This window comes from Choloepus didactylus, chromosome 2 (assembly GCF_015220235.1).
Source record: "Choloepus didactylus isolate mChoDid1 chromosome 2, mChoDid1.pri, whole genome shotgun sequence".
NCBI classification, from domain to species: Eukaryota; Metazoa; Chordata; class Mammalia; order Pilosa; family Megalonychidae; genus Choloepus; species Choloepus didactylus.
In genome coordinates, this window is record NC_051308.1 from 231246637 (window position 1) to 231272921 (window position 26285).

General features: G+C 38.0%; 1 protein-coding gene across 1 annotated transcript in view; it reads left to right on the forward strand.

Annotated features, from left to right (window-relative positions):
• Nucleotides 1–26285, forward strand: part of UBR4 (ubiquitin protein ligase E3 component n-recognin 4) — a 146560-nt gene that overhangs the window by 12444 nt on the left and 107831 nt on the right. The window contains 18 exon segments of the mRNA XM_037828357.1: nt 86–145; nt 237–324; nt 327–362; nt 365–425; nt 7397–7496; nt 7635–7772; nt 8239–8356; nt 9646–9833; nt 10858–11017; nt 11138–11223; nt 16194–16363; nt 17611–17893; nt 18551–18686; nt 19605–19684; nt 20189–20317; nt 21774–21956; nt 22099–22221; nt 22311–22540. Of these exon segments, the coding sequence (XP_037684285.1) occupies nt 86–145; nt 237–324; nt 327–362; nt 365–425; nt 7397–7496; nt 7635–7772; nt 8239–8356; nt 9646–9833; nt 10858–11017; nt 11138–11223; nt 16194–16363; nt 17611–17893; nt 18551–18686; nt 19605–19684; nt 20189–20317; nt 21774–21956; nt 22099–22221; nt 22311–22540 (2369 nt within the window).

A 26285-nucleotide genomic window follows, 5' to 3' on the forward strand; every position in this document is an offset into this window, starting at 1 on the left:
TTAAATTAATTTGGGTAGGATTTAGTGTTTGTAGTGAACTATGTCACTTGCTCAGATTTTTGTGTGTGTTTAATATATTGGACAGCTTGAAATCTATGACATGATTGGACAAGCAATTAGCAATTCTCGTCGGGCTGGTGGTGAGGTAAGAAACATATCTCTGCTAAATTCATGTCTTATCTCTTAAGATGTGAATATCTCTATGTTCATATTTTATTTTGTGCCTTTTACAACAGCACTATCAGAACTTCCAATTGCTTGGTGCCTGGTGTTTTGTTAAACAGCCTTTCCTCATATTGAACCTCAGTCCTACTGCTCTGGCTGATAGGGGAAGGAGAAAGATCCATTGGCTGCTCTCCGAGTCAGGACATCCTTTCTCGTACAAAAGAGGGAGTGGGCTCTCCCAAACTGGGACCTGGAAAAGGGTATGTGTCTACTTGATTGTCAACCATGTGTTTCTTTTTTTTTTCTCTCTGCTGTTTTATATAGATGGGGAGCTAGTGTAACTCTTCTCATTTTCACATCAATAAATAGAAAAATTTGCCTCCGTATCTGGTTTGAATTTAAGACAATCATGGTCGATTGTTTTTACATTGCAGCTGATTTTGGATAAGTCACTCATTCCCTCTGATCCTGTTTTCTAATCTGTTGTAAGATGGAGAACATATCTATATAAAGTATACTTAAAGATTTTTATGAGTTTCAAATAAGAAAAACATGTTTTCTCTTTTGTAAAATGCATTTGTTTGATTTGGAGTATTCACTTGCATCCTGTAGTGAGGATACTGCCAGGTTCTCATGGTTTGCTTTCTAAAACATTTAATATTGTTTTGATATACAGTCTGGTCAATAAGCTCTGCTTGCTAGGAAAGACATTAGAGAAGTGATTTCTGCACTGATCTCAATTTCGTTTTCTAAGCCCATGCATTTTTGCTTTTTATTTATCCAGTCAGTCCCTACTGTGTAATAGGCCCTCTTTGAGGCATTGAGTATGTAGCACTATACAAAGCAACATTCTTGTTCTTATGGAGTTGACTTTCTAACCCAAAGAAACAGGGAACACAAATACTAATCGGTACATAATAGTTTATCATATATAAGTATTGTGGAGAAACATAAGCCAGAGCAAGGGGCTAGAGAGTGACAGGGGCTATTTTTATTTTAGTCGAGGGTAGTCAGAAAAGAGCTCTGAAGATAAGATGTAGAGACATATGTGGAAGTGACCAAGTCATTCATGCAAATATTTGGGGTAGAACTGTGCCAGGAGTTGAGGGTAGAAGCATGATTGGCATTTTTGAACATCAGCAAGTTCAGTGTGCTAGAGTGGAGTAATAGAGGGGTAAAAGTGGTAGAAACTATATCAGAGAAGTAGTCAGACCAGATCATCTAGGGCCAGTGTAATTAGCAACTGTCAGAGAGTTTTCAACATGGAAGTGACGATCTGATTTATTAGTGATTGGAGACCTGTCTTCTGTGTGGAGAATAAACTGCAGGGACTTCAGACAAGAAGGTGGAGAGAACTTTTAGGAACTAATGTGTTAACTAAAAACGAGAGGGGGATGGCTCAGAATAGGGTGGTAGTGATAAGGTGGGGAGAAGAGGTCAGATTGGAATATGTTTGAAAGTCCAAGCTGACAGGATTTGTTGATGACTTGGATAATAGGTGGTGAACAGAGAGGAGCTAAAGATGACCTAAAAAACATTTGGCTTGAGCAGTTGGACTGTGTAATTTATTGAGATGGGGAACACTGGCTTAAGGAATAGATTGAGAGGGAAGAAGGGAAAGAAATAAAGAATTTAACATTAGACATGCTGAGTTTGAGATGACAGACATCAATGTGATATATTAAGTAGGCAGTTGGATACATGAGTCTGGAGTTCAAGGAAGGGGTCAAATTCTGTACCTCCTTCAACAAATTATTCACAGAATATCTTCTTTATGCCAAGCTCTGTGGGAGTTCTTGAAAATGCTGTGATGAACAAAAAATGGACACGTTCCCAAGAGGCATGAAGTGGATATTCATACAGGTATATGTACAATTGCAACTAGAAGCTATTATAATAGGGTCATTTGACCTGGTCAGGGAAATCAAGGCAGGCTTCCCCAAGAGTGTTAACTGAGTTGAAATCCGGAATCTGAAATAAGCATTGCAAGATGGTAGGCAATAGATAACTAGGCAAACTAGTGAGGGAAAAGTGTTCCAGAAGGAAGAATAGTTTGGGTTTTGTGAGTGTTTATCTTCACTCCTGGCACTGGAAATGGAAATGGGGTCATTCTGGAAGGTATATCCTTACAGAGAAGTAGCAGTTACATTTTTAAAACAGATTTGTGTTCTTTGGATTTTTTTTTTTTTAATTGTATTTTGAAATAAATTCGAAGTTACAGGAACAGTTGCAAAAACAATACAACCCCATACACAGCATACCGTCACCCCCCCTCCCCCCAATACTTCCGATCCATCAACTTTAACATGCTGTCACACCACCATTTCTTTCTTTCCCTCCCTCCCTCCCTATCTATCATCCATCATCTATTGCTCTGTCTTCTGAACATATGAGAGCACGCTGCACACATCCTTGAACAAAACACTATAATTCACATATACAATTCCCATGAACAAGAACATTCTTTTATGCAACCCCATTAAGTGCAGCTAAGAAGTTCAAGAAATTCAACATTGAAGCAAAGCTTACATTCTATATTTCCTTTTTTTTTTTCATTTTTCTTATGTCCCAGCTGTGTCCCTTTGAGCCTCTTGTCCTCTATCCTCAGATCCCATCCAGGATCATCCTTGGCATTCAGTTGTCATCTATTTAGACTGTCTTTTTTTTTTTTCTCAATTGTGGAAACATATATACAGCCTAAATCTTCCCATTCCACCACCTCCCTAGCATTCCATTAGTGGGATTAATCACATTTAGAATGTTGCAATGCTATCGCCTTCCCACCATCCATTTCTGGAAGTTTCCCTTCACCCCAGACAGAAACCCTACACTCATTTCTTAACTCCCCATTGCCCCTTCCCCCACTTCTCATAACCCATACTCTACTTTTCATCTCTATGGTCATATTCTCTGATAATTTCTTTGTGTTTACTGTGGGGCTTAAATTTAACCTCTTAAATCCATAACAATCTTCGTTTTCTTTGATACCAACTTAACTTCAATAGGACCCATAAACTATGTTCCTATATTCCTCCATTCCCCCGCCTTTATATAGTTCTTGTCAAAAATTACATATTTTACATTGAGTCCAAAACCACCGATTTGTCATTAGAGTTTATGTATTTTATATCCTGTAGGAAGTAAACAGTGGAGTTACGAATCAAAAATTATTGACATCTATTTGTATTCCATTGTGGTCAGAGAATGTGCTTTGAATATATTCAATTGTGTTTTTTTTTTTTTTTTTTTTTTAATTTATTGAGGCTTGTTTTATGTCCCAGCATATGGTCCATTCTGGAGAAAGATCCGTAATCACTAGAGAAAAATGTGTGTCCTGGTGATTTGGGATGTAAGGTTCTATATATGTCTGTTAAAATTCTCTATATCTCTTTCTCCTTTCTTTGTTTCTCTGTCGGTAGGGGCTTCCTTTAGTATTTGAAGTAGGGCAGGGTCTTTTATTGGCAAAATCTCTCAGCAGTTGTTTGTCTGTGAAAAATTTAAGCTCGTCCCTCAAATTTGAAGGAGAGCTTTGCTGGATAAAGTATTCTTGGTTGGCAATTTTTCTCCCTCAGAATTTTAAACGTCATACCACTGCCTTCTCGCTTCCCTGGTGGATGCTGAATAGTCACTGCTTTGTCTTATGTTGTTTCCTTTGTACATGGTGATTTGCTTCTCTCTTGCTGCTTTCAGAACTTGATCCTTCTCTTCAGTATTTAACAATCTGCTCAGAATATGTCTTGGAGTGGGTTTATTTAGATTTATTCTGTTTGGAGTTTGTTGGGCATTTATGATTTGTGTATGTATATTGCTTAGAAGGTTTGGGATGTTTCCCCACAATTTCTTTGAATACTCTTTCTAGACCATTACCCTTCTCTTCCCCTTTTGGGACACCAATGAGTCTTAAATTTGGACGTTTTATTTTATCTATCATATCCCTGAGATCCATTTCAATTTTTTGATTTTTTTTTCTCCATCTTTCTTTTCTTTCATTTTCGGTTCCGTGGTCCTCTAGGACACTGAGTCGTTGTTCAACTTCCTCTAATATTGTAGTATGAGTATCCAGAGTCTTTTAATTTGGCCTACAGTTTCTTTTATTTCCATAAGATCTTCTATTTTTTATTTACTCTTGTAATGTCTTCTTTATGCTCTTCTAGGGTCATCTTTATGGTCCTTTATATCCTGTGCCATGTTCTTCTTCATGTCCTTTATATCCTGTGCCATGCTCTCATTCTTTGACTGTAGTCCTTTGATTAATTGGCGCCAAGTACTGTGGCCTCTTTCTGATCGTTTGATTTGGGTGTTTGGGGATTGGGTCTCCATATCATCTGGGTTAGCAAATGCTTTAAGGATTTTCTGTTGTTTTGGCCTCTTGGCATTTGCTTTGCTTGATAGCTGTGATCTTCCGGGACCTCTGCGGATGGAAGGCTGTGCTACGTCACAAGTGCACGCCTTCTCTCAAAGGAAAGCCCCGGGCTGCTGGGCCTTGCAGGTGGCGCTCCCAGCCTGATGCAAAAATGGCTGAATGGGTGTGTCTCAACTCCCCCCTTTTCGCACAGCTCCGCCTTCCCAGCTCCAAGACAACTAGCCGTGGGTGCACCCAAGGCCACTGTCCACGGCTGATATTGTGGTGTGTGTGTGGTGCCATGGGATGCACTCCCCATCAGACGGGGTTTCCTGGTGTGACTCTGGGCTGTGGGATCCGGCCCCGGGCAGGAGTGTCAACCAGCAACACCAGGAAGCTGGCTGCAAGGGGGCGGGTTTCTTTCTCCTTTTGGCTCTCCCCCTCTGTCCCTCTGGCCCTGGGACAATCAGCAGTGGGTGTGGGCAATGGCTATCCTCCATGCCAGACACTGAGGCGTTTGCTACGCCCGCTCCTGCAGTGCTTCATCACTGTGCAGTTCTCACTGCCGTATCTGCAGCCGCTCCCGTGTTTGTTTTTTTTTTGGGGGTTGCACCCTCTACCACAGGACTTGCCCTTGGGAAGACTGTTGCTGCAAAGGAGAGGCTAGGCCTCCCTATTATTGTGCCTAAGAGCCTCCTCCGAATGCTTCTTTGTTGCTCAGATGTGGCCTTCTCTCTCTAGCTAAGCCGACTTGGCAGGTAAAATCACTGCCCTCCCCGCTACGTGGGTTCAGACACCCAGGGGAGTGAATCCCTGGCATGTGGAATATGACTCCCGGGGAGGAATGTAGACCTGGCATCGTGGGATGGAGAACATCTTTTTGACCAAAAGGGGGATGTGAATGGAAATGAAATAAGCTTCAGTGGCAGAGAGATTCCAAAAGGAGCTGAGAGGTCACTCTGGTGGGCACTCTTACGTACAATATAGACAACCCTTTTAGGTTCTAATGAATTGGGGTAGCTGGTGATAGATACCTGAAACTATCAAACTACAACCCAGAACCCATGAATCTCGAAGACAATTGTATAAAAATGTAGCTTATGAGGGGCGACAATGGGATTGGGAAAGCCATAAGGACCACACTCCCCTTGTCTAGTTTATGGATGGATGAGTAGAAAAATAGGGGAAGGAAACAAACAAACAGACAAAGGCACCCAGTGTCTTTTTTACTTTAATTGCCCTTTTCACTTTAATTATTATTCTTGTTATTTTTGTGTGTGTGGTAATGAAGGTGTCAGGGATTGATTTAGGTGATGAATGTACAACTATGTAATGGTACTGTGAACAATTGAATGTACGATTTGTTTTGTATGACTGTGTGGTATGTGAATATATCTCAATAAAATGAATATTTAAAAAACAAAAAACAAAAAACTAGCTGTCTCCAAACGCCAACCGTTCCGTTTCCCCAACAACCGCAGCATGGATGCGGGACTTTCACCCGGCTTACTCACTCGTTCAGAATGCAGACTCCTGGTTTCACCAAGTGCACGGTCCCTGTGGTTTTAGCAGACCTTGTCCAGCTGGTGCATCGCTGGAACTGGTGTTCTGGGTCACTTTCTGGTTTTTATCTAGTATTTTTCACAGAGGTGTTTTTTGGCCCTGTCTCACCTAGCCGCCATCTTAGGTTCTCTGTTTCTTTGGATTTTAAAAAGAATACATATTTAAGTTATAAACCATACAGATGAGCATAAATAAGAAAGGAAAAAAAAATCATCCCAAATTCTATCACTCAAATTGGTAAACATTATTCCAGATACGTCTCTGCGCACATATATAAAATATTTACAAAGATGGGATCACTATATACAAAATATTGTGGATATTTTTTCAGTGTCACTAATGTAGATTGTGTATAATTTTTAAATGGTTGGTGGTATTCCACAATACCATAGGTGACTAGTTGATGAACACTTATTAGGTTGTTTCAAGTTTCTTGGTTTGAAAAGCTGTGCTTTGATAAACTTTCTTAAATATTTGTGTATCTCTTTGGGGTAAATTCCTTAAAGTACAATTGTGAGGACAAGGGGTACAAATATTTAGTTGGCAATCTTCTCTTCAGAGAAGTTGTATTAACTTGCATTCTCACCTACCTTGTATCCTCTTTGACACTGTGTATATTAGTTTTCATATTTGCTAGTCTTAGAGAAGAAAATGCTATTGCATTGTTCTTATTTGTATTTCTTTGATTACCAGTTTGGTTGAGTTCCTTTGCACATATTTATTGGTCATTTGTGTTTCTTTTTTTTTTTTTTGTGAACTCCCTTATGTCCTTTGCAACAGTTTTCTTTTTGGTATTTGTCCTTTTTCCTTACTGATTTATATGAGCTCTTTGTATATTAGATATAATAACTTTTTGTCATATAGATATTTTGGACAGAAATTTAATGTTAAAATCTGTGTTTTTATTCTCCTAGATTTGTTCCCAGATATTTCAGATAAGTTGATAATTTTTAAACTTTTTTCTTCTCAGGAGAATGACTTTAAATGTTCAACATTTAAATGCCAGTGTCTCATGTGACCCAAGAGCTTTGAAATGATAGTTTAGATTCCCCAAATCCCTGGATTTGGAAGAGTTTCTTCTAGTCCAGGAGTTCTTAACCTGAAACCTGTGGATCCATCGGTAGTCTGTGATGGGCTTCAGGGAGATTGTGTATTTTTGGTGTTATGTGCCACTTTTGTGTGTATGTGCAATTTCTTTTCTGGGGGAAAAAACCATAAATTCATAAATTTGGATCTAGGAACCAAAAATGGCAAGATCCACTGTTTCAGGGGTTGTAATTCATTGTTGGTTACTTTAAGGTTGCATTTTCCTTTTTCTTTGTATAGTCACCAGGGATTTGGGGTGCTCTCGGTAATACTAGCAAACCATGCGATCAAGCTGTTAACATCTCTCTTTCAAGACCTGCAAGTGGAAGCTCTGCACAAGGTGAGGAGGTTATACTTTTGGGGATCAGCACACTGAGTGCTGGGCCCACTTCTGGGGAGGCTAGCTTGAACCCACAAATAGATTGTTATTTCTTGCTGAGTCTTCTCCTTAATTCTCTTTTGATATTGTTGCTTTCAGGGTTGGGAGACAGATGGTCCCCCTGCAGTCTTGAGCATTATGGCCCAGAGCACCTCCATACAGAGGATTCAACGGCTGATTGACTCTGTCCCACTGACAAATCTGCTGTTGACATTACTCTCAACTTCCTACAGAAAGGTGGGAATTAAGCCATTGATTACGAAGAACTTCTTGGAATTATGTAACCTTAAAATGAAGGAGGCTTACCATACGTCACGACCTTTATAAGCAAAAATTGGTGGTAATGTTTTTGAAGATGAGAGGAGTCTTAACAAGTTGACCGTATCCAAACCCATTTGTATCAGTTATTGATTATTGTGATACATGTTACCACTACTAGGTGATTTGTGAAGATTGGTATGCTGAAGTAAAAGCATAGAGGGTGCTATGGGAAGGCTCCTTTTTCAATTCTTTTCCACATTCCTGTTCGAGGTGCTTTTTAGGATAAAGTCTTGAAAGTACTGAAGGGAGCTGTTAGAAGAAATATTTATTGGATTGAAAAAAAAGAAGAAGATACAGAGAAAACTTCATGTGGTGAATGAGAATAAGTAGGATGACTTCATTTTTTGTAATCCTCTATTACAAAAACCTCCCTGTTTTATAGGCATGTGTCCTGCAGCGTCAGAGGAAGGGCTCCATGAGCAGCGATGCCAGTGCCTCGACTGATTCAAACACTTACTACGAGGATGATTTCAGTAGCACGGAGGAGGACAGCAGCCAAGGTAGGGGTCGCTCTTTACTTTCCTACAGAGACAAGCTACAGACATCAGCAGGTTTCCCAGCAGGTTCCTGTAGTTTCCTTTTTATACCATTGTTACCTGGCTAGCATGAATATTGATTTTATGTGCATTCAAAGATGACTTGTCTTTTAAGAACAAATTGAGCTTGTTGAAGACTGAATGATAGAAGTGATATCAGCAAGGCCCAGGTTGCTTTTCATTCCTTTACCTCCAAAATCAATTGTTCGTATTTCTTTATCTGTTGACCTATTTTGTAAACTTCGCTCTAAGCTTTCCCAGTGAAATTCAAAAGGTGGTCTGTGGTTTGGCTGTTCTAGAAATGTAGCTTAGGGAAGCATAGGGAGAGAAACTGAGACCCTCGGTTATAGTTAACAACAGACCAGAATTAACATTCCCTCCTGCCTTAGTTTGGAGAGTATATTAATTAGGGTTCTCTAGGGAAACACATTCAGTAGGAAATATCTGTGAATTTGAGGTTTTATAAAAGTGTCTCATGCAACTGTGGGGGTGCACGAGTCCAAATTCTGTAGGGCAAGGATGCACAAGACCAAATTCCAATGAAGGTCTTCTATGAACTCCCCAGGAGAGGCTGGCTGGCTGAAGTGGTGAAAGGTCTGTCCTCCCTTAAAAGTCTTCTACTGACTGGATTCTGTCATTGTGGAAGACACTCCCTTAGTTGATTCTAGATGTAATCAGCCACTGATACAATCAGTCGACTGATGATTTAATAAACCAGCCTGCTGGTTTATTAACCAACCACAAAATGTCCTTGCAGTAATGGTTAGGCCAGTGCTTGCTTGACCAGAGAACTGGACACCATCACCTGGCCAAGTTGACATACGAACCTAACCATCACAGAGAGAGTGTGTATAAGATAAATATCTGATTCTTCTTCATACTAAGGTTTGTGGGAGCAATGTACAGTATTGAGAGAGCTAAGATTCTTATAATTTTGGGGTTTACAATTGTTAAGCAACTATAAATTTGCTCTTGAAAATGTTTGGCTTTTTGCCAGTAAAATAAAGCGAGGTTGTTTTCTTTCATTGGACTCCCTTTAAAAAAAAATCAAATTTATTGAGGTATAATTTACGTACAATAAAATGATCTCATTTTAAGTATGCGTTTATGAGAGTTTTGGCAATTTATGCAACCATGTAACCACCGCCACCATCCAGGTATCCTGTATTCTTTTTGACTAAAGCTCTTTTCCTTAAGCAAAACAGTGCACCAAAAAACTTTGTTTTTGCTGACTTTTCTCTTTCTCTATTCAGATGATGACAGTGAGCCCATTTTGGGGCAGTGGTTTGAGGAGACCATCTCCCCTAGTAAAGAAAAAGCGGCACCTCCTCCCCCCCCTCCTCCCCCTCCGTTGGAGAGCTCTCCTCGAGTTAAGAGTCCCAGTAAACAGGCCTCTGGTGAGAAGGGCAACATTTTGGCTAGTCGCAAAGATCCTGAGTTGGTAAGAGTGGATTTCTGAGGTTTAGGGGAAGCAGAAATGGGGAGAAAGGGTATGAAAAGCTGATCTTTGGAACTGAAACCTTTTATACTGTGAAGTTTAAAGACATCTTATGTTTGTTAGGACTTATGTTTATTGATTATGTTTGATTAAATAACTTGCACTCCTATTATTGTTTCCTGGATTGGAGATTAGTAGTGTAGTCTTTGGAGTTAGTGATTAAATAACTTGTACTGCTATTATTGTTTCCTGGATTGGGGATTAGATTAAATAACTTGTACTCCTATTATTGTTTCCTGGATTGGGGATTAGTAGCGTAGTCTTGGAGTTTGAAGTAGGTTTGAATACTACTGTTACCACTTACTGGCTGTGTGACAGTGGGCAAGAATCTGAACTTCTGTACATTCCACTTTTGTTTCCTATAATGTGGAAGTGATTGGGTCTGGTAAATCACATGTGCTTGCTGTTTGTTCACCAAGTATTTATTGATTACCTGTTGTGTGTCATTCCCCGTTCTGAAGATATATCAGTGAACAAGTCAGATTCAATCCTTGCCTTCAGAGAGCTCACAGTTTAGTCAAGGATATGGGCATAAAACATTTATGCACTAATTATTCAATTTAATTTTAATAGAAAGGTAAGGAGCTGGGAATTTCATGTATGTGTAAATTAACCATTAATATGGGCTTTAGAATTCAATATGTCAGTGATATCCTAGAACAGATCAAAGGCAGGACCTGAGAGGAATAAAAGAAATGGGTCAGTCTATTTGAATACCCCGTATCTTAATACAATATTTTTTGATGTCCTTTGTATTAAATTGGCATATCATTTTTTGTAACTGGTGGAATTACAGAGGAAAGACTGTTAATTAAATTTAATACCACTGTAAGTGTTTTAAAATTTGGTTCTTCATTGTGATTATTGCATGAACCATATGGGCATATTTTGTTTCCTATTTGTATTCAGGGTTTGTAGAAGCTCTGGGCTTATGAACTTGATAAAAGCTTTTTTGTATTCCTTTTAGTTCTTAGGTTTGGCTTCCAACATTTTGAACTTCATCACCTCTTCCATGTTGAACTCACGGAACAATTTTATCCGAAACTATCTAAGTGTATCTCTTTCAGAACACCATATGGCCACCCTGGCCAGTATCATCAAAGAAGTAGACAAAGATGGACTTAAGGGTCAGTAGCTGGATACTCACCTGGTGGATTTTTTTTTCTAGTGGCGTTTTGACTGTTGGCAGGGTGGTGTGATGTATCAAGTAGTTGCTTGACTAATTGGTTTTCCCATTTGTCTTCAAGGTTCATCAGATGAAGAGTTTGCGGCTGCTCTTTATCACTTCAACCACTCTCTGGTAACTTCTGACCTTCAGTCACCTAACCTGCAGGTTAGTGTGTACTGTGACCATTCAGGTCCAGAGCTCTCGGCACCAGCTCTCCTCAGGCTGCAGTGGTTCTTATTATTAAGGAACATAGTTTGTCATGGAATCTTGTCACTGGAAAGAAGTTTCAGAGGTTATTCTAATATGTCCCTCTGCCTTAATTAGGATCATTTCAAGAAAAAGAAAATGTGTCCTTTATTCCCTAGTCAATCAGTAAGCTTAAAGAAAAGGAAAAGTGCAAAAACAAATAGCCAAAAATCTCCGAATAACTATCCTAGTAGAAAAGTGAGCAAAATACACAAGAAGTCAGCTTATAAAAAAAGAAATACAAGCGACCAATAGAAATAGGGAAAAAATGTTCAGCATTTTTAGTAATCTAAGAAGTACAAATTAAAATGAGTCTTTTAAAAAAATCAAATTACAGGAAATAGGTGCTGTCTTATACACTCATACTTGTGAATTTACCACCCAAACAAAATGTCAGGCGTTGATAATGGAATTCTTATCTTATGGTTTCTTCTCCCTGCTGAGGTAGCTGCTGTCCTGAAACCTAAATCTCATGTTCCTCAGTTCCTTAGTCACTCTTTTATAAATACATGTGTTTTTTGCATCTATATTACTTAAGCTTTTTAAAAAATTATTTGATTGTTTTTAGCTTTATTTAAAAAGGTAGTATGATACTTGGTGAATCTTTTTGGACTCTGTTCTGTCACTTAATTGTTATATAATACTTTATTGCCAAGATTCTTCTATATTGCTGCACATTGCTGTAGTTCTTGTTTAACTGTTATGTGATATTCCACTGTGAGACCAGACCAATTTATTTTTCTCCTCTCTCCTGGTGATGGATCTTGGATTGTTTCCAGGTTTTATTGCTATTTCACGCGGTGCTATGGTCTTTCTTGTACAAGAGATTCTCTTGGGAATATTATTAGGGTTGGAATTGTCGGGTCATGGAATATGCAAACTTAAACAGATTATGCCAACTATTTTTTAAAGTAACTGCCCCAGTTTTTACTACCGTCAGCAATATGTAAGAGATCTTGTGGATCCACATCTTCTCCAACATTTGGCAATGCCATGTTTTGATAATAACTTTCTTAGTATGCTCAGATTTAGTGATTCTTGATCTTTAGTGTGCCTAAGGATTCTTGAAGAGTTTGTTAAAAATGCAGATTTTTATCAAAAGCTGGTTACCCCTACGCTGTCCTCTTCCAATAGAATTTAATTTGATAGGTTTCCAGTAATTTGCCCTAAGATTGTTTTGAAAAAAAATTGTAACTCTTTAAGATTATTCCAGAAGGTTCTCCAAATCAAGATACAATTCAAGGGCTTGTCTGTTGTCCCCCAAAGGACAAAATCCAAAAAACTATTAGAGGTTAAAATTGATTCTCATAATCCCAAATTATTTGAAAAGTTCCTTAAAATTTGTTGTTGTTCTTTAAAAATATGTATTATGAAGCCCATTTCTACTCACCAACTATTACATGAAAAGTTTTATTTTGGCAGCAAAGAGAATATAAATTAAGTAAAAATGTTGTTGCCCAATCTAAGATGATGAGAAGGAAATGCTTCAGTTAGCATGTAGCCTGCAGTACTTTGTTGGACTGTGTAGGGTCAGGGTGTCCAGCTAAAGTTGGCAGCTCTTTGCCCAGGTCTAAGTTTATTCAGGGAAGTTTCAAAGTTCATAGACTTGGTCTTTTCCAGCCTCAACTTTTCCAGACAATAGAGAAGAAATATTTTTCTCTAGAGAATGTGAGTCCTTCAGACTCCTGTAATGATATTGCCCTCTTAATGTTTAAAAAATAATTACAGACCTTGTATGGACATGCAACCTGGCTGCCCATAACTATTGACTTTATGGCAAAAGGAATTCTCAAATCTTCTTTTTCATTCCATCTCCAAATATGGGATTTTAAATTCTTCCCCCAAATTTCATTTCTTTGATGGAAGAAAAGTGAAGGATCATCAGTCTAATCTAACTTTTTGCTGTGAAATCTCCTACCTTGGACATTGTTTCTTTGGAATAATGTACAAAGCCTCTTGAATCAAGGAGCCTCACTTCTGTTGCAAGACACACAGTGAACTTTAAGAGAACTTAATAATATTATACAACAGTCTTTAGAAGTAAACAAATATAATTTGTGTCTTAAAAATTGTTGTCTTTAACTGGCAGGACAATAAAGAACTTTTGTTCTGAGTAAGACTGGTAGGCCTACTCCGTATTTAGAGAAGACATTGAAACCCACTTATGACTTACGAACATTTTGGGAAATGGACTTTCTTCTGAAAGGTTGTGCGAGGAACTGTACTTAGAATGGCTCCTCTGCTCTTTATTATAAATTTGTCTAATAAAGCCATGTAATAATATGGTCAAGAAGTTGGGGTGCTCTATTTATTTATTTAATTTTTTAATTAGAGAAATTATGGTTTTACAGAAAAATGCATAAAATAGAGTTCCCACACACCTCCCTATTTCCCCATTTTTAACCTTTTGCATTTGTGTGATATCTTTGTTACAATTGATGAAACATTATTATAATTACATTATTAACTATAGTCCATAGTTTACATTAGGGCTCACCCTTTGTGTTGTACAGTTTTTGTTGTTGAAATCTTTATTATGGTAACATACATACAACCTAAAATTTCCCATTTTATCCAGTTTCAAATACACATTTCATTGGTATTAATTACATTCACACTGTTGTGCCACTGTCATTACTATCCATTATTAGAACTTTTCTGTCACCCAAGCAATTAAGCATTAACTCATTTAAGCATTAACTCCCTATTCCCCACCTGGCACCCAGTAACCTGTATTCTAATTTCTGCTTCCATGAGTTTTCTTGCTTTACTTATTTCATATCAGTGACATCAAAGAATATTTGTCCTTTTGTGGATGGATTATTTCACTCAGCACGATGTCTTCATGGTTCATCCATGTTGTCACATGCATCAGAACTTCATTCCTTTTTACAGCTAAATAATATTTCATTGTATGTATATACCACATTTTTGTTTATCCACTCATCTGTTGATGGACACTTGAATTGCTTCCATCTTTCGGCAGTTGTGAATAATATTGCAATGAACATCTGTGTGCAACTATCTGTTTGAGTCCCTGCATTCGGATCTTTTGGGTGTATACCTAGAAGTGGGATTACTGAGTCATGTGGTAATTCTAAACTTAACTTTCTGAAGAACTGCCAAACTATCTTCCACAACGACTGTACCATTTTATATTCCTACCAGCAATGAATAAGTGTTCCTGCTTCTCCACATCCTCTCCAGCACTTGTAATTTTCCATTTTTTAATAGTAGTTTAATAATACTTTCTTTGTTTTTTAAGGAGCTACCAAACTGTTTTCAATAGTGGCTGTTCCATGTTCTATTTCCTTGAACAATGAATGAGTGTTTCTGTTTCCCCACATTCTCTCCAACACTTGTGAATCCCCCTCTCTTTTAAAAAAATTCCTCCATTCTAGTGGGTGTGAAATGGGTATATCATTGTGGTGATTTTGATTTGCATTTCCCTAATGGCTAATGATGTTGAACATCTTTCATATGCTTTTTGACCATTTGTATATCTTTGGAGAAATGTCTATTCAAGTCTTTTGCCCATTTTAAATTGGGTTGTTTTGTCTTTTTTGTTGTTGAGTTGTAGTGTTTCTTTATATATTCTGGATAGTAAACCTTTATTGACTATATGGTTTCCAAATATTTTCTCCCATTGTGTAGGTTGTCTGCGGTGTTCTTTTTAGCATCATTAGATTCTAGGATGTCCCTTGTTGTAAATCTGTTTCCCTAGGCTCTTTTAGTAAATATTTATTAGCACCTAGTAGGAACAAGGTGGCCTGTTAAGTACTGTGAAGTAATCAAAGAATAAAACAAAAACCCTGTTGTATAGAAAGAGTTTAGAGGCACTCAAATAGTTAATTTAATATAATCTGTTGAATGCCCAAATGGAGAAAGTGGAATGGGAGTTCAGAGGAGAGGGAGATTACTTCTAATATGAGTGGGAAGGAGTAGAAGTAGGATGATAAGACTTCAAGGAAGCTGTGGTTTGTGGTCTGGGGTCTAAAGAGGGGGTAATGTTAGAATATCAAGGAGTAGGTGAAAGGGTGAAAGCAAAGTAAGGTATCACTCAAAGTGGGTATAAAGAGAAGTTAAGGTGCTACATGGAGAGAAAGCAAAAAGTGGGTCACTTTGGGAGAGGATGCCTTAAGTAGTTTGGGCTAGTTTGTAAGGAGTCTTGAAATCCATACTAAGGAGTGGAACTCTATTGGAGAGTCACTGGGCTGTGCTGTGTGACTGTTTACTGTGCTGAGAGGATGGACCTTAGAGAAAATGGAGGTTCAGAGCATCAGTGGCTGTTACACATTAGTATGTGAAAATTGTTTAAAATAGTGCCTGGCATGTGTTATTAATGCCCAGTAAATATTAGCTGCTATTTTGTTTATTATTTTATTATTTTGTATCATTATTATTATTTTTATTGCAATGATCTTGATTCATTCATTCAATAAATCTTCATTAAGCAGTTACTATGTGCCAGGTATTGTAGGGACAGAAGAGATAAAGATGATTTGCATTAGTGAGGGATCATTAGAGAAGAGGGAGGTATGGGGATCAATAAAGGGCACATTGCAGAGATATGGAAAACTATTTGAAAGGCGTACAGGGCATGGAGAGGAAAGAGTCTTAAGATATTGCCTGGGTTTAAAACCCAAGTGTGAATTGAAGGATGCTGTTGCCATTATAGAAATAAGGAAGGCAGGAAGGACAGTTGGTTTGGGGGTAGAAAGTAGAGATACTGAGTTTTATTTTATATGTGAAGTTTTGGAGTGCCCATGGGATGAGATGTCTAGAATATAGTTGAAAATGTGAGTCCTGCATTCACGAGGTAAAAAATTAAGATTGGCTTTATACTTTATGCTTTTTCCTAATGGTCTCTCATATGTATTTCGTGTCAGAACACACTGTTGCAGCAGCTGGGAGTTGCTCCTTTTTCTGAGGGCCCTTGGCCGCTGTACATTCACCCTCAGAGCCTCTCTGTACTCTCACGCCTCCTGCTCATCTGGCAACATAGAGCTGGCGCTCAAGGAGACCCTGATGTCTCCGAATGCCTTAAAGTTTGGGACAGGTAAGAGAACTCTAAGAGAAAGTCCTGTAGGAAAGGTTATTTACTTTTAAAATTTATCTGACTTCTCTGTAGATAATCTGTGGCTGGTAATAGTGGTTAATGTGTGATAACTGTGGAGGAGTGTGTTTCTGATGGTGGAACTGGGAGAGGTGTGCTGCTTAAAGAACAGAAGTACATCAAGTATGGTCTGGGAAAGGAATCTTCCTATAGCACCTGAGAGATTTCGTTATAATTATTAAATAGAAACTGAATGCTGAACATAACCAATTTTATCCTTACTTGGTCTTTTAGAAGTGAGGGAGCAGGGAAGCCAGTTTTGTCTTTGGTTATTTTGCTTTCAACATGAAACTACTTAGAGTGACTTACAGTCTTTTTTGAACAAATTTTAAAGAAATTTTCTACTTGGGGGAAGCTCAGATTAATCATCTAAATCCTCTTTAGGTGGGCCTATATTTGCAATTTTTGTTTACATGGTTATGAGTCTTCAAAGCAGTTTGTTTTCTTAAAAGGCTTTGCTTTTCTATTCTCCATTCTAGGATCAAATAACTCTAGTGTTGGATTTGAGAAATCATAAACATTCTTGAATGCCAAAGACCCACAATATTTTTCCCAGTGGAATCTTGCAAAAAGGCCAGAAGGGGAGGGGTGGGGGAAAAGACCCTTATTAAAATAAAAATCTCTTTCTTGATAGCCAAAGGCAGTGGAAACAGCTATATTCATTCCTTTTTACAGTAAAACTCTTCTGACAAGTTCTCTGAATAGTATTATTTTACTTTTTATTGCTTAATTGTCTATTGAGTTATTTTCCTCTTTTATCCTTTGGTGTTTTTTTTTTAATTAAATTCAGTTTTATCCATTGATTTTAGCATGTAATGTAAACTCTCAAAACTAGAGAGTAAAAGAAAAGTAATTGAATTGACTTTACCTGCCCAGGTTTGGTTTTAAAAAAAAACCCTTCGGGAAGCTTGCAGTTCTCTCTATTGTCATCAGTGCCAGGGTGGCATTAACACTACAGTGGCCCCTGTTGAGAGAGCGTAAGAATTTTTGGAAACTTTTTGTTGCCTGTTTTTTTATAGCTGAGATTCAGTTTTTGTTTCCCATTAACATGTGACTTTTATTTTTTCTTCCTTAATTTATCTTAATTCCTAGGCTTAAAGAATTTAATTCTTCCAGGACTTGGCATTTTAACTCTTGGAGGATGTTCTGACCTTTTTCAGCTGGACATCTTGTCCTTTTCTCTTTGGTAGGTTTTTGTCTACAATGAAGCAGAATGCCCTGCAAGGAGTGGTGCCCAATGAGACAGAAGATTTGAATATAGAACACTTGCAGCTGCTGCTTCTCATTTTCCATAACTTCACAGAGAAAGGCCGTCGGGCCATATTGACTCTTTTTGTCCAGATCATCCAGGAGCTGAGTGTCAATATGGATGCCCAAATGCGCTCTGTGCCCCTCATCCTGGCTCGCCTCCTCCTGATCTTTGATTATCTACTTCATCAGTACTCCAAAGCCCCTGTGTATCTGTTTGAGCAGGTACGGACCAACATGTTCTTTTTGTTTTATTAGCTGTTGTTGAGAGCTTTATTCTTCTAAGAGTTGCCATGATCCAAAGCCAGAATGGTCTGCTCACTTTAGGTTTTAAGTGTTGATCGTGATAGGTTTATGGGTGGAATCAGGAAGATCACTGGGGCTTGTGTATGTATGCATGAACTTTATGTTTAGCCAGAGTGATAAATGTAGGTTACTTTATTTGATGTATTTGTTAAAACTAGAGTGTAGTCTCTATTAATAGGTGTTTGTCCTTGAATTACACTGCTTTATCTGTGTCTAGCAAAGTGCCCTGAGCATTGGCCCTCAATGAGTTAGTACTTGAATGATGGTTGAGCAGCAAATATTATGGATTGGTTCATTCATTCTTTTTGTTGTGAGTATCCAGAGTTACACTGGGAGGGACAGTAAGGGTTATCATGTCCAGTATTTCTTAAAATGTTTCACTGAGCACTGAGAAGTCTTCCCTTTATGGTCCATTAAAGGAGAGAGAAACAACTTTCTAAAGCCAAAACAGTCAAAATTTGGTTTTGTTTGCTGAATTTTCCAAACTTTAGCATACCAATATAGTATCCTGCCTGGGGTGATAAGCAGAATGATGACAGGGTATCTATCTTAATTTGAGTATTTTTGTTTTAAAAGGTGCAGCATAACCTGCTAAGTCCTCCTTTTGGGTGGGCAAGTGGATCCCAGGACAGTAGCAGCCGCCGGATGACTACCCCTCTCTATCATGGGTTCAAAGAAGTAGAAGATAACTGGTCTAAGCATTTTTCATCAGGTCAGAAAGAAGGTTGTCAATAAGAAACTGACTTTACTGATTGTCATTGGCAGGGTAGAGTGGGAACCTTGGTGACTCCCATAGGATCTTTTTTGGCCATTTGATTTAGTCAAGTACCCCCCTACAGCTTTAAAACATTTTCAGGTATAGACTCCCATGTACACCACATTTATTTAAAAAAAATTAAAAATAAGGCATTGAAACATAAGAATTAGGAGTTTGTTTATGCTAGTACCAGGCTGTAGGATCCAGTATATAGATTCTTGCAATTCTTGATGATTAAATTTAATTGTCCTCATTTTCCCTTAGGAATGTGGCTCTAATCCATAGGCTCAGTTCCTTTGGGGCCTTGGTGAAAATAATGGGAACCATAGCTTTCTGTCCAGTGTCTCTCATATAGCAGTTGTCTATTCTTTTGATGATATGCCTTCGATGTTCATTTTAAGTGAATGTTTGCTTTCATCCTAAAGATTGTTAATTGTTAGATGTATTTTGTGGAAACTTTCATGAAGCCTTTAGTATGAGTTTATTGTAATTGGGGACCTCTTATTAGTTAGCCCCTTTGTTATCAGGGAATGATGCAATTTTGTTGATTAACTTTCATGATCTTAGAGCACCTTAGTTAACTTCCAGAGCACTGGTTTTCAACTGGGAATGATTTGCCTTCACAGGGAGTGTTTGGCTGGGGACATTTTTGGTTGTCACAACTTGGGGAGTTGCTACTGGCATCCAGTGAGTGGAGGCCAGGGATGCTGTTAAACATCCTACAATGTACAAGGCTGCCCCCACAACAAAAATCTGGCCCAAAATATCAGTAGTCCCAAGGTTGAAAAACCCTGTTTTAAAGTATTTTCTTAGTTTTTATATTTAATACTGTAAACAGACCTGAGAATAAAACCATTCTTGTTTGTTTTACAGATGCTGTCCCACAACCCAGATTCTACTGTGTCCTTTCACCAGATGCATCAGAGGATGATTTGAACCGACTTGATTCTGTGGTATCAGGAATTTTAAAACCCCATTTTATGTGTGGGGACACTTCTATGGCACTTCACCAAAAACCTGTCAGGGGGACAGAGAATGACCTTCACTCTGTAATAAAGGATTTTGGTCTACATTAGGATTTGGGCTTACTCTAAAAGGAAAATGTCATTTTAAGATTTCTTTGCTGGGCCATGCTTTTGCTGTAGTGTAGGTCTTTCCAGTGGTTGACATCTTCTATGCATTATTTCTGGAGACTGTCTCTTAGTATTTGTCACATGCAAATATTTTAGTGGACAAAAGTACATGCCTCATTCTCTCATTCTAAAACATGCAGTTTTGTGCCCACAATAGGCTGCAAACTGAGAGGGGTTATTGAATGGGAATGTGCTACAATGAGAAATTAATATCCATCATTTGATGGGCTATTTTGTCAATCATGAAGTTAAGTAATAGTATATGAGTAGTAGGAAAAGATATTTCAAAAAACATGAAGAAATGATTTTCTTTCTTGGTGTTAGGCGTGTGATGTTCTTTTCTCCAAGTTGGTCAAGTATGATGAGCTTTACACCGCCTTGACATCCCTGCTTGCAGCTGGATCCCAGCTTGATACAGTCAGGAGAAAGGAAAACAAAAATGTAACAGCCCTGGTAAGATCATGGAAGCCTGAGCTAATTATACTACTTGTGAAGAGTTTCAGCTGTGTTTGACAATTTGGTAGCAGTTCTACCAGAAATTTCCTTCTAGGATCTAATCAGTTTATTAAATGTCTCTTTGCAGAACTGACTTGACACTTGTGTTTCTGTGTGGTTTGGGTGGTTATGGTGTACCTTAGAGTTAGTTTTATCATTTTTGCTTTTTTTGGTTAGCATTGCAAGAATTGTGACTTTGAGAGTTAATGACCACCTAAGCAGCCATCTTCTGTGAGTGCTGTGATGAATGTTCATACTGAAAGCCTCACACTTGAGCCTTTTCTGGGGTTCTGTGAATGTGTCTCTATACCTCTGTAAGCCATAGCAGCAATTCTAGGCCACAGAAAGGGCCAGCTGTTTGTGGGCCTGCCTAGGAGGAAGTCCTGTTCTCTTTTGGTTTCTTGGTAAATTATTGGGTAACAAAAGTTATCTTAAAACAAGACAGCTTTTTTGGTCTATGTGATGTGCAGAATATGAAGCAGATTACTTCTATGCATGTTTTACCATTGTCTGCTTTATTATTAGGTCTACTCTCTAGAAAAATCTGGAGAGGAGATTCAAGGGAGCCAAATCTCAGCTGAAAATCATGACTCCACACAATTCTATTACTTTAAAGCAGTTTTACTGAGATGTATTTGCATATCATACAATCCATTAGAAGTGTACAATCACTGGCTTTTAGTACAGTCACAGAGTTGTGCATTCATCACCACAGTCAATTGTAGTATATTTTCGTTACTCCAAAAAGAAAAACCTAATTCCTCTTAGAAGTCACCTCTTAGTCCCTCTATCCTTCCCCAGTCCTACATAACCACTAATCTAATTCTATCTCTATGGATTTATTTATATTTACATTTTATATAAATAGAATCATACAGTATGTCATACTTTATGTCTGGTTTCTTTCACTTAGCATAATGGTTTTTTTTCCTATAATTTTATAGAGTTACATTCACATACCATACATTTATCTACAGTGTACAGTCAGTTGTTCATGGTATCATGATAAAGTTGTACGTTTGTCACCACAATCAGCACTTGAGCATATTGATTACTATAAAAAAAGAATTTTTTTTTTTTTTAACGAATAATGAAAAGGATGATAAAAGAAAAATAACATGTCATACAACACAATATAATAGTAAGGACAGAAAACAACACCATTACCAAGAATCCCATATCCCTCCCCTATATCCCCCTCTCAAACACACTTAGCATTGGTATATTGCCTTTGTTACATTTAATGAAAGCATAAGCATAATGTTTTTTTAATTATTGTTTTTTTTTAACTAGAGAAGTTGTAGGTTTCCTGAAGAGTCATGTAAAATGTTGTATTTGGAACAGTTATTACTGTTAAGGAGATCTTGAAGCATACCAAATGTTACCTCACTGATTCTCCTCTTGCTTCCTCCAGGAGGCCTGTGCCCTTCAATATTACTTCCTGATACTATGGAGGATCCTAGGAATTTTGCCACCATCCAAGACTTACATGAACCAGCTGGCCATGAACTCTCCTGAGATGAGTGAATGTGACATCTTACATACTCTGCGATGGTCTTCCCGCCTCCGGATCAGCTCCTATGTCAACTGGATAAAGGTACCACAGGATAATAGAGCTTGGTGCTAAGGATTATTCAAAGCCAACATGGCTTGTGCTTATGGGAACTTATTAAGAGTAATGAATGGTTTGGATTCTCTATATTGATCTCCTGAATATTGTTCTCTTGCCATCCAAATAGGATCACCTTATCAAACAGGGTATGAGCATTGAACATGCCAGTTCTCTCATAGACCTGGCATCCACAAAGTGCAGCTCAGTGAAATATGATGTTGAAATTGTAGAGGAATACTTTGCTCGTCAGGTATGTTTGTGTTAGAATCAGAATTACAGAACTTGGCTTCTCCAGCAGTCTTTTGTCATGACTAATAAATGTCTTGGATATTTTTATAGATCTCATCATTCTGTAGCATTGATTGTACCACCATCTTGCAACTCCATGAAATTCCTAGTCTGCAATCTATCTACACCCTTGATGCTGCTATCTCAAAGGTCCAGGTCTCTCTGGATGAGCACTTTTCCAAGATGGCTGCTGAGACCGATCCTCATAAGTCATCTGAGATCACCAAGAACCTACTTCCAGCCACACTGCAACTAATCGACACTTATGCATCATTTACCAGGTGTGACGGGCTGTGTGCCCAGAGATTTCGGAAATGGGGAATGTAGATTTTTGGGTGGTGTACTTTCTTTAGGAGACTGAACATTCCTTAAATTGAATTTTGCAGTCCAAGTACTATTTACTCTATGCAGAGCCCCCAGAATTTTCCTTCTTTTTCTTTTGTTTCACCTTAGGTTTTTTTTCTCTTGGTATAATATTTTCTTGTCTAATATGAATAGGTACCTGTTGAGGGAATTTTTGAATAGTTCAAGAATAGTCAAGAGAAGTTTAATTTCTGTAAATTTTTAAATATTTTCTAGCATTTTACTTGGTAAAATACAAAGAAAGATGATACAATTTTTCCAAACACTGTCATTCTGTTAACTGAGATGAAGCTCTTTAAATACCAATTATAGTGTCAAGTAGTTAGAGAAAAAAAATTTTTTCACGAGATGGAGATCATTTTGAAATTCATCTCTTTCTGTAGCAAATATTGCAAATTGTAGCCCCTGTAAACTTGTTTTGTTTGATTTGCACTGTGTTTAAATATTTTAACATGCATTTTCAATGTGAAAACTGAGAGGTGACCCACAGATCATGATTTCTGCCTTTTCTTAAATTGAAAGACTTCAACCTTAGGCAGGAGTGACCACTTGAGCAGAGTAGACTGGCACTGGGTAGACTGGCGCTGGGTAGCAGCAGCCTCTGGTAGTGCTCCTCACCCGGCCTCTTAAACTCATCTACTGTATCTGCTCTCTTGACGACTGCACCATTCAGCTCCTGTTATACAGGTCTTTCAAGATCAAAGGGGCTTCAGTCATTATAAACATTAACCCTGTTTTTTGGTGTGAATGCTCTACACTACACAGGGGAATGTTGCTTGAGGCAAATTTTTTGAACAAATACGAACAACAAATATGACAACCTGTTACGTTCCAAGTACTTTTCTAGGTACTGAGGTTACAGCAGTTAGCAAAACAGACCAAGTCTCTGCCCTCTGGGAGCTTGTAGTCTGAAAGTTTTGATTAAAAGTTTTTTTTCCCTTTTTAAAGTTTTTTTTTTCTTTGTAAAGCAGTTTTATTCACATGCCATACATACACATCTGATTTGTACAGTTGGTGGCTCTCAGTATAATCACAGAGTTGTGCTTTCTTCACCACACTCAATTTTAGAACATTTTCATTGCTCCAGAAAGAAACACCCTATGCCCCTTATACCCCTCTATTATTGACATTTAGCATTGGTCTGGTACCTTTGTTACAAGTGATGGAAGAATATTATAATATTACTGTTAACTATAGTCTATAGTCTGCATTAGGTGTATTTGTTCCCCATATACCACTCTATTTTTAACACTTTGTAATACTGGCATACGTTTGTTCTATTTCATGGAAGAACATTCTTGTGTTTGTACTATTAACCACCTTTGTTGTCCACAACAGGGTTTACTATGTTATGCAGTCCCATGTTTTATCCTCTAGCTTTCCTTCTAGTGACATACATAACCCTAAACTTCCCCTTTCAATCACAATCACACACATGATTCAGCGCTGTTGATTACACTGAAAATAATGTGCTACCATTACCCTATGCATTTCCAAACATTTACAATCAACCTTCTTAAAAATTCTTTACAAATTAAGCATCAGCTCCCCATTTTCTACCCTTATTCTATCTTCTGGTAACCTGTATTCTAGATATTAACTCCATGAGTTTGCTCATTATATTTAGTTCATATTAGTGAGATAATACAATATTTGTCTTTTTGTGTCTGGCTTATTTCACTCAACATACTTCCGCAGGGTTCATACATGCTGTTGCATGCATTAGGACATCATTTCTTCTTACAGCTGAATAATACTCTGTTGTATGTATATACCATATTTTATTTATCCTTTGATTGGTTGATAGACACTTGGATTGCTTCCATCTTTGGGCAACACTTGTAGTTTTCTGTTTGTTTAACAGTGGTCATTCTAATAGGTGTGAAATGTTACCTCATTGAGGTTTCAAATTGCATTTCCCTAATAATGAAGTTGAGCATCTTTTCATTTGCTTTTTAGCCATTTGTATTTCCTATTTGGAAAAATGTCTATTCAACTTTTTTGCCCATTTTTAAATTGGGTTTCTTTTTATTGTTGAGTTGTAGGATTTCTTTATATGTTCTGGATATTAAACCCTTATTGGATATGTGATTTCCAAATAATTCTTCCATTGAGTAGTAGTCTACCTTTTCACTCTTTTGACAGAGTCCTTTCAAGCACAAAAGTCTTCAATTTTGAGGCTTTCCCACTTAGGTATTTTTTCTTTTGTTGCTTATACTTTGGGTATAAGGTCTAACAAATCTCCGCCTACCACAAGATCTTGAAGATGTTTCCCTACATTTTCTTCTAGGAGTTTTATGGTTCTAGCTTTTATATTTAGGACTTTGGTCCATTTTGAATTAAGTTTTGTATAAAGTGTTTGATAGGGGTCCTCTTTCATTCTTTTGGATGTGGATATCCAGTTCTCACAGTACCATCATTTGTTCAAGAGACTGTTCTGTCCCAGTTGAGAGGACTTGGCAGCCTTGCCAAAGTCAATTGATCGTAAATGTGCAGGTCTATTTCTGAACTCTCAGTTTGGTTCCACTGATTGATATGTCTATCTTTATGCTAGTGCACTATGCTGTTTTGACCACTATAATATGCTTTAAAGTCAGAAAGTGTGAGTCCTCCAACTTCATTTTTTTTTTTTTAATCTTCATTTTATTGAGATATATTCACATACCACGCAGTCATACAAAACAAATCGTACTTTCGATTGTTTACAGTACCATTACATAGTGGTACATTCATCACCCAAATCAATCCCTGACACCTTCATTAGCACACACACAAAAATAACAAGAATAATAATTAGAGTGAAAAAGAGCAATTGAAGTAAAAAAGAACACTGGGTACCTTTGTCTGTTTGTTTCCTTCCCCTATTTTTCTACTCATCCATCCCTAAACTAGACAAAGTGGAGTGTGGTCCTTATGGCTTTCCCAATCCCATTGTCACCCCTCATAAGCTACATTTTTATACAACTGTCTTCGAGATTCATGGGTTCTGGGTTGTAGTTTGATAGTTTCAGGTATCCACCACCAGCTACCCCAATTCTTTAGAACCTAAAAAGGGTTGTCTAAAGTGTGCATAAGAGTGCCCACCAGAGTGACCTCTCGGCTCCTTTTGGAATCTCTCTGCCACTGAAGCTTATTTCATTTCCTTTCACATCCCCCTTTTGGTCAAGAAGATGTTCTCCGTCCCACGATGCCAGGTCTACATTCCTCCCCGGGAGTCATATTCCACGTTGCCAGGGAGATTCACTCCCCTGGGTGTCTGATCCCACGTAGGGGGGAGGGCAGTGATTTCACCTTTCAAGTTGGCTTAGCTAGAGAGACAGGGCCACATCTGAGCAACAAAGAGGCATTCAGGAGGAGGCTCTTAGGCACAACCATAGGGAGGCCTAGCCTCTCCTTTGCAGCAACCGTCTTCCCAAGGGTAAAACCTGTGGTAGAGGGCTCAACCCATCAAACCACCAGTCCCCTATGTCTGTGGTCATGTTAGCAACCATGGAGGTGGGGTAGGCGAATACCCCTGCATTCTCCACAGGCTCCTCAAGGGGGCACTACATCTTTTTTTTTTTCCTTGTTTTTCTTTTTCTTTTTTTTTTTTTAACTTTGCCTTCTTTTTTAAATCGACTGTATGAAAAAAAAATTAAAAAGAAAACAAACATACAATAAAAG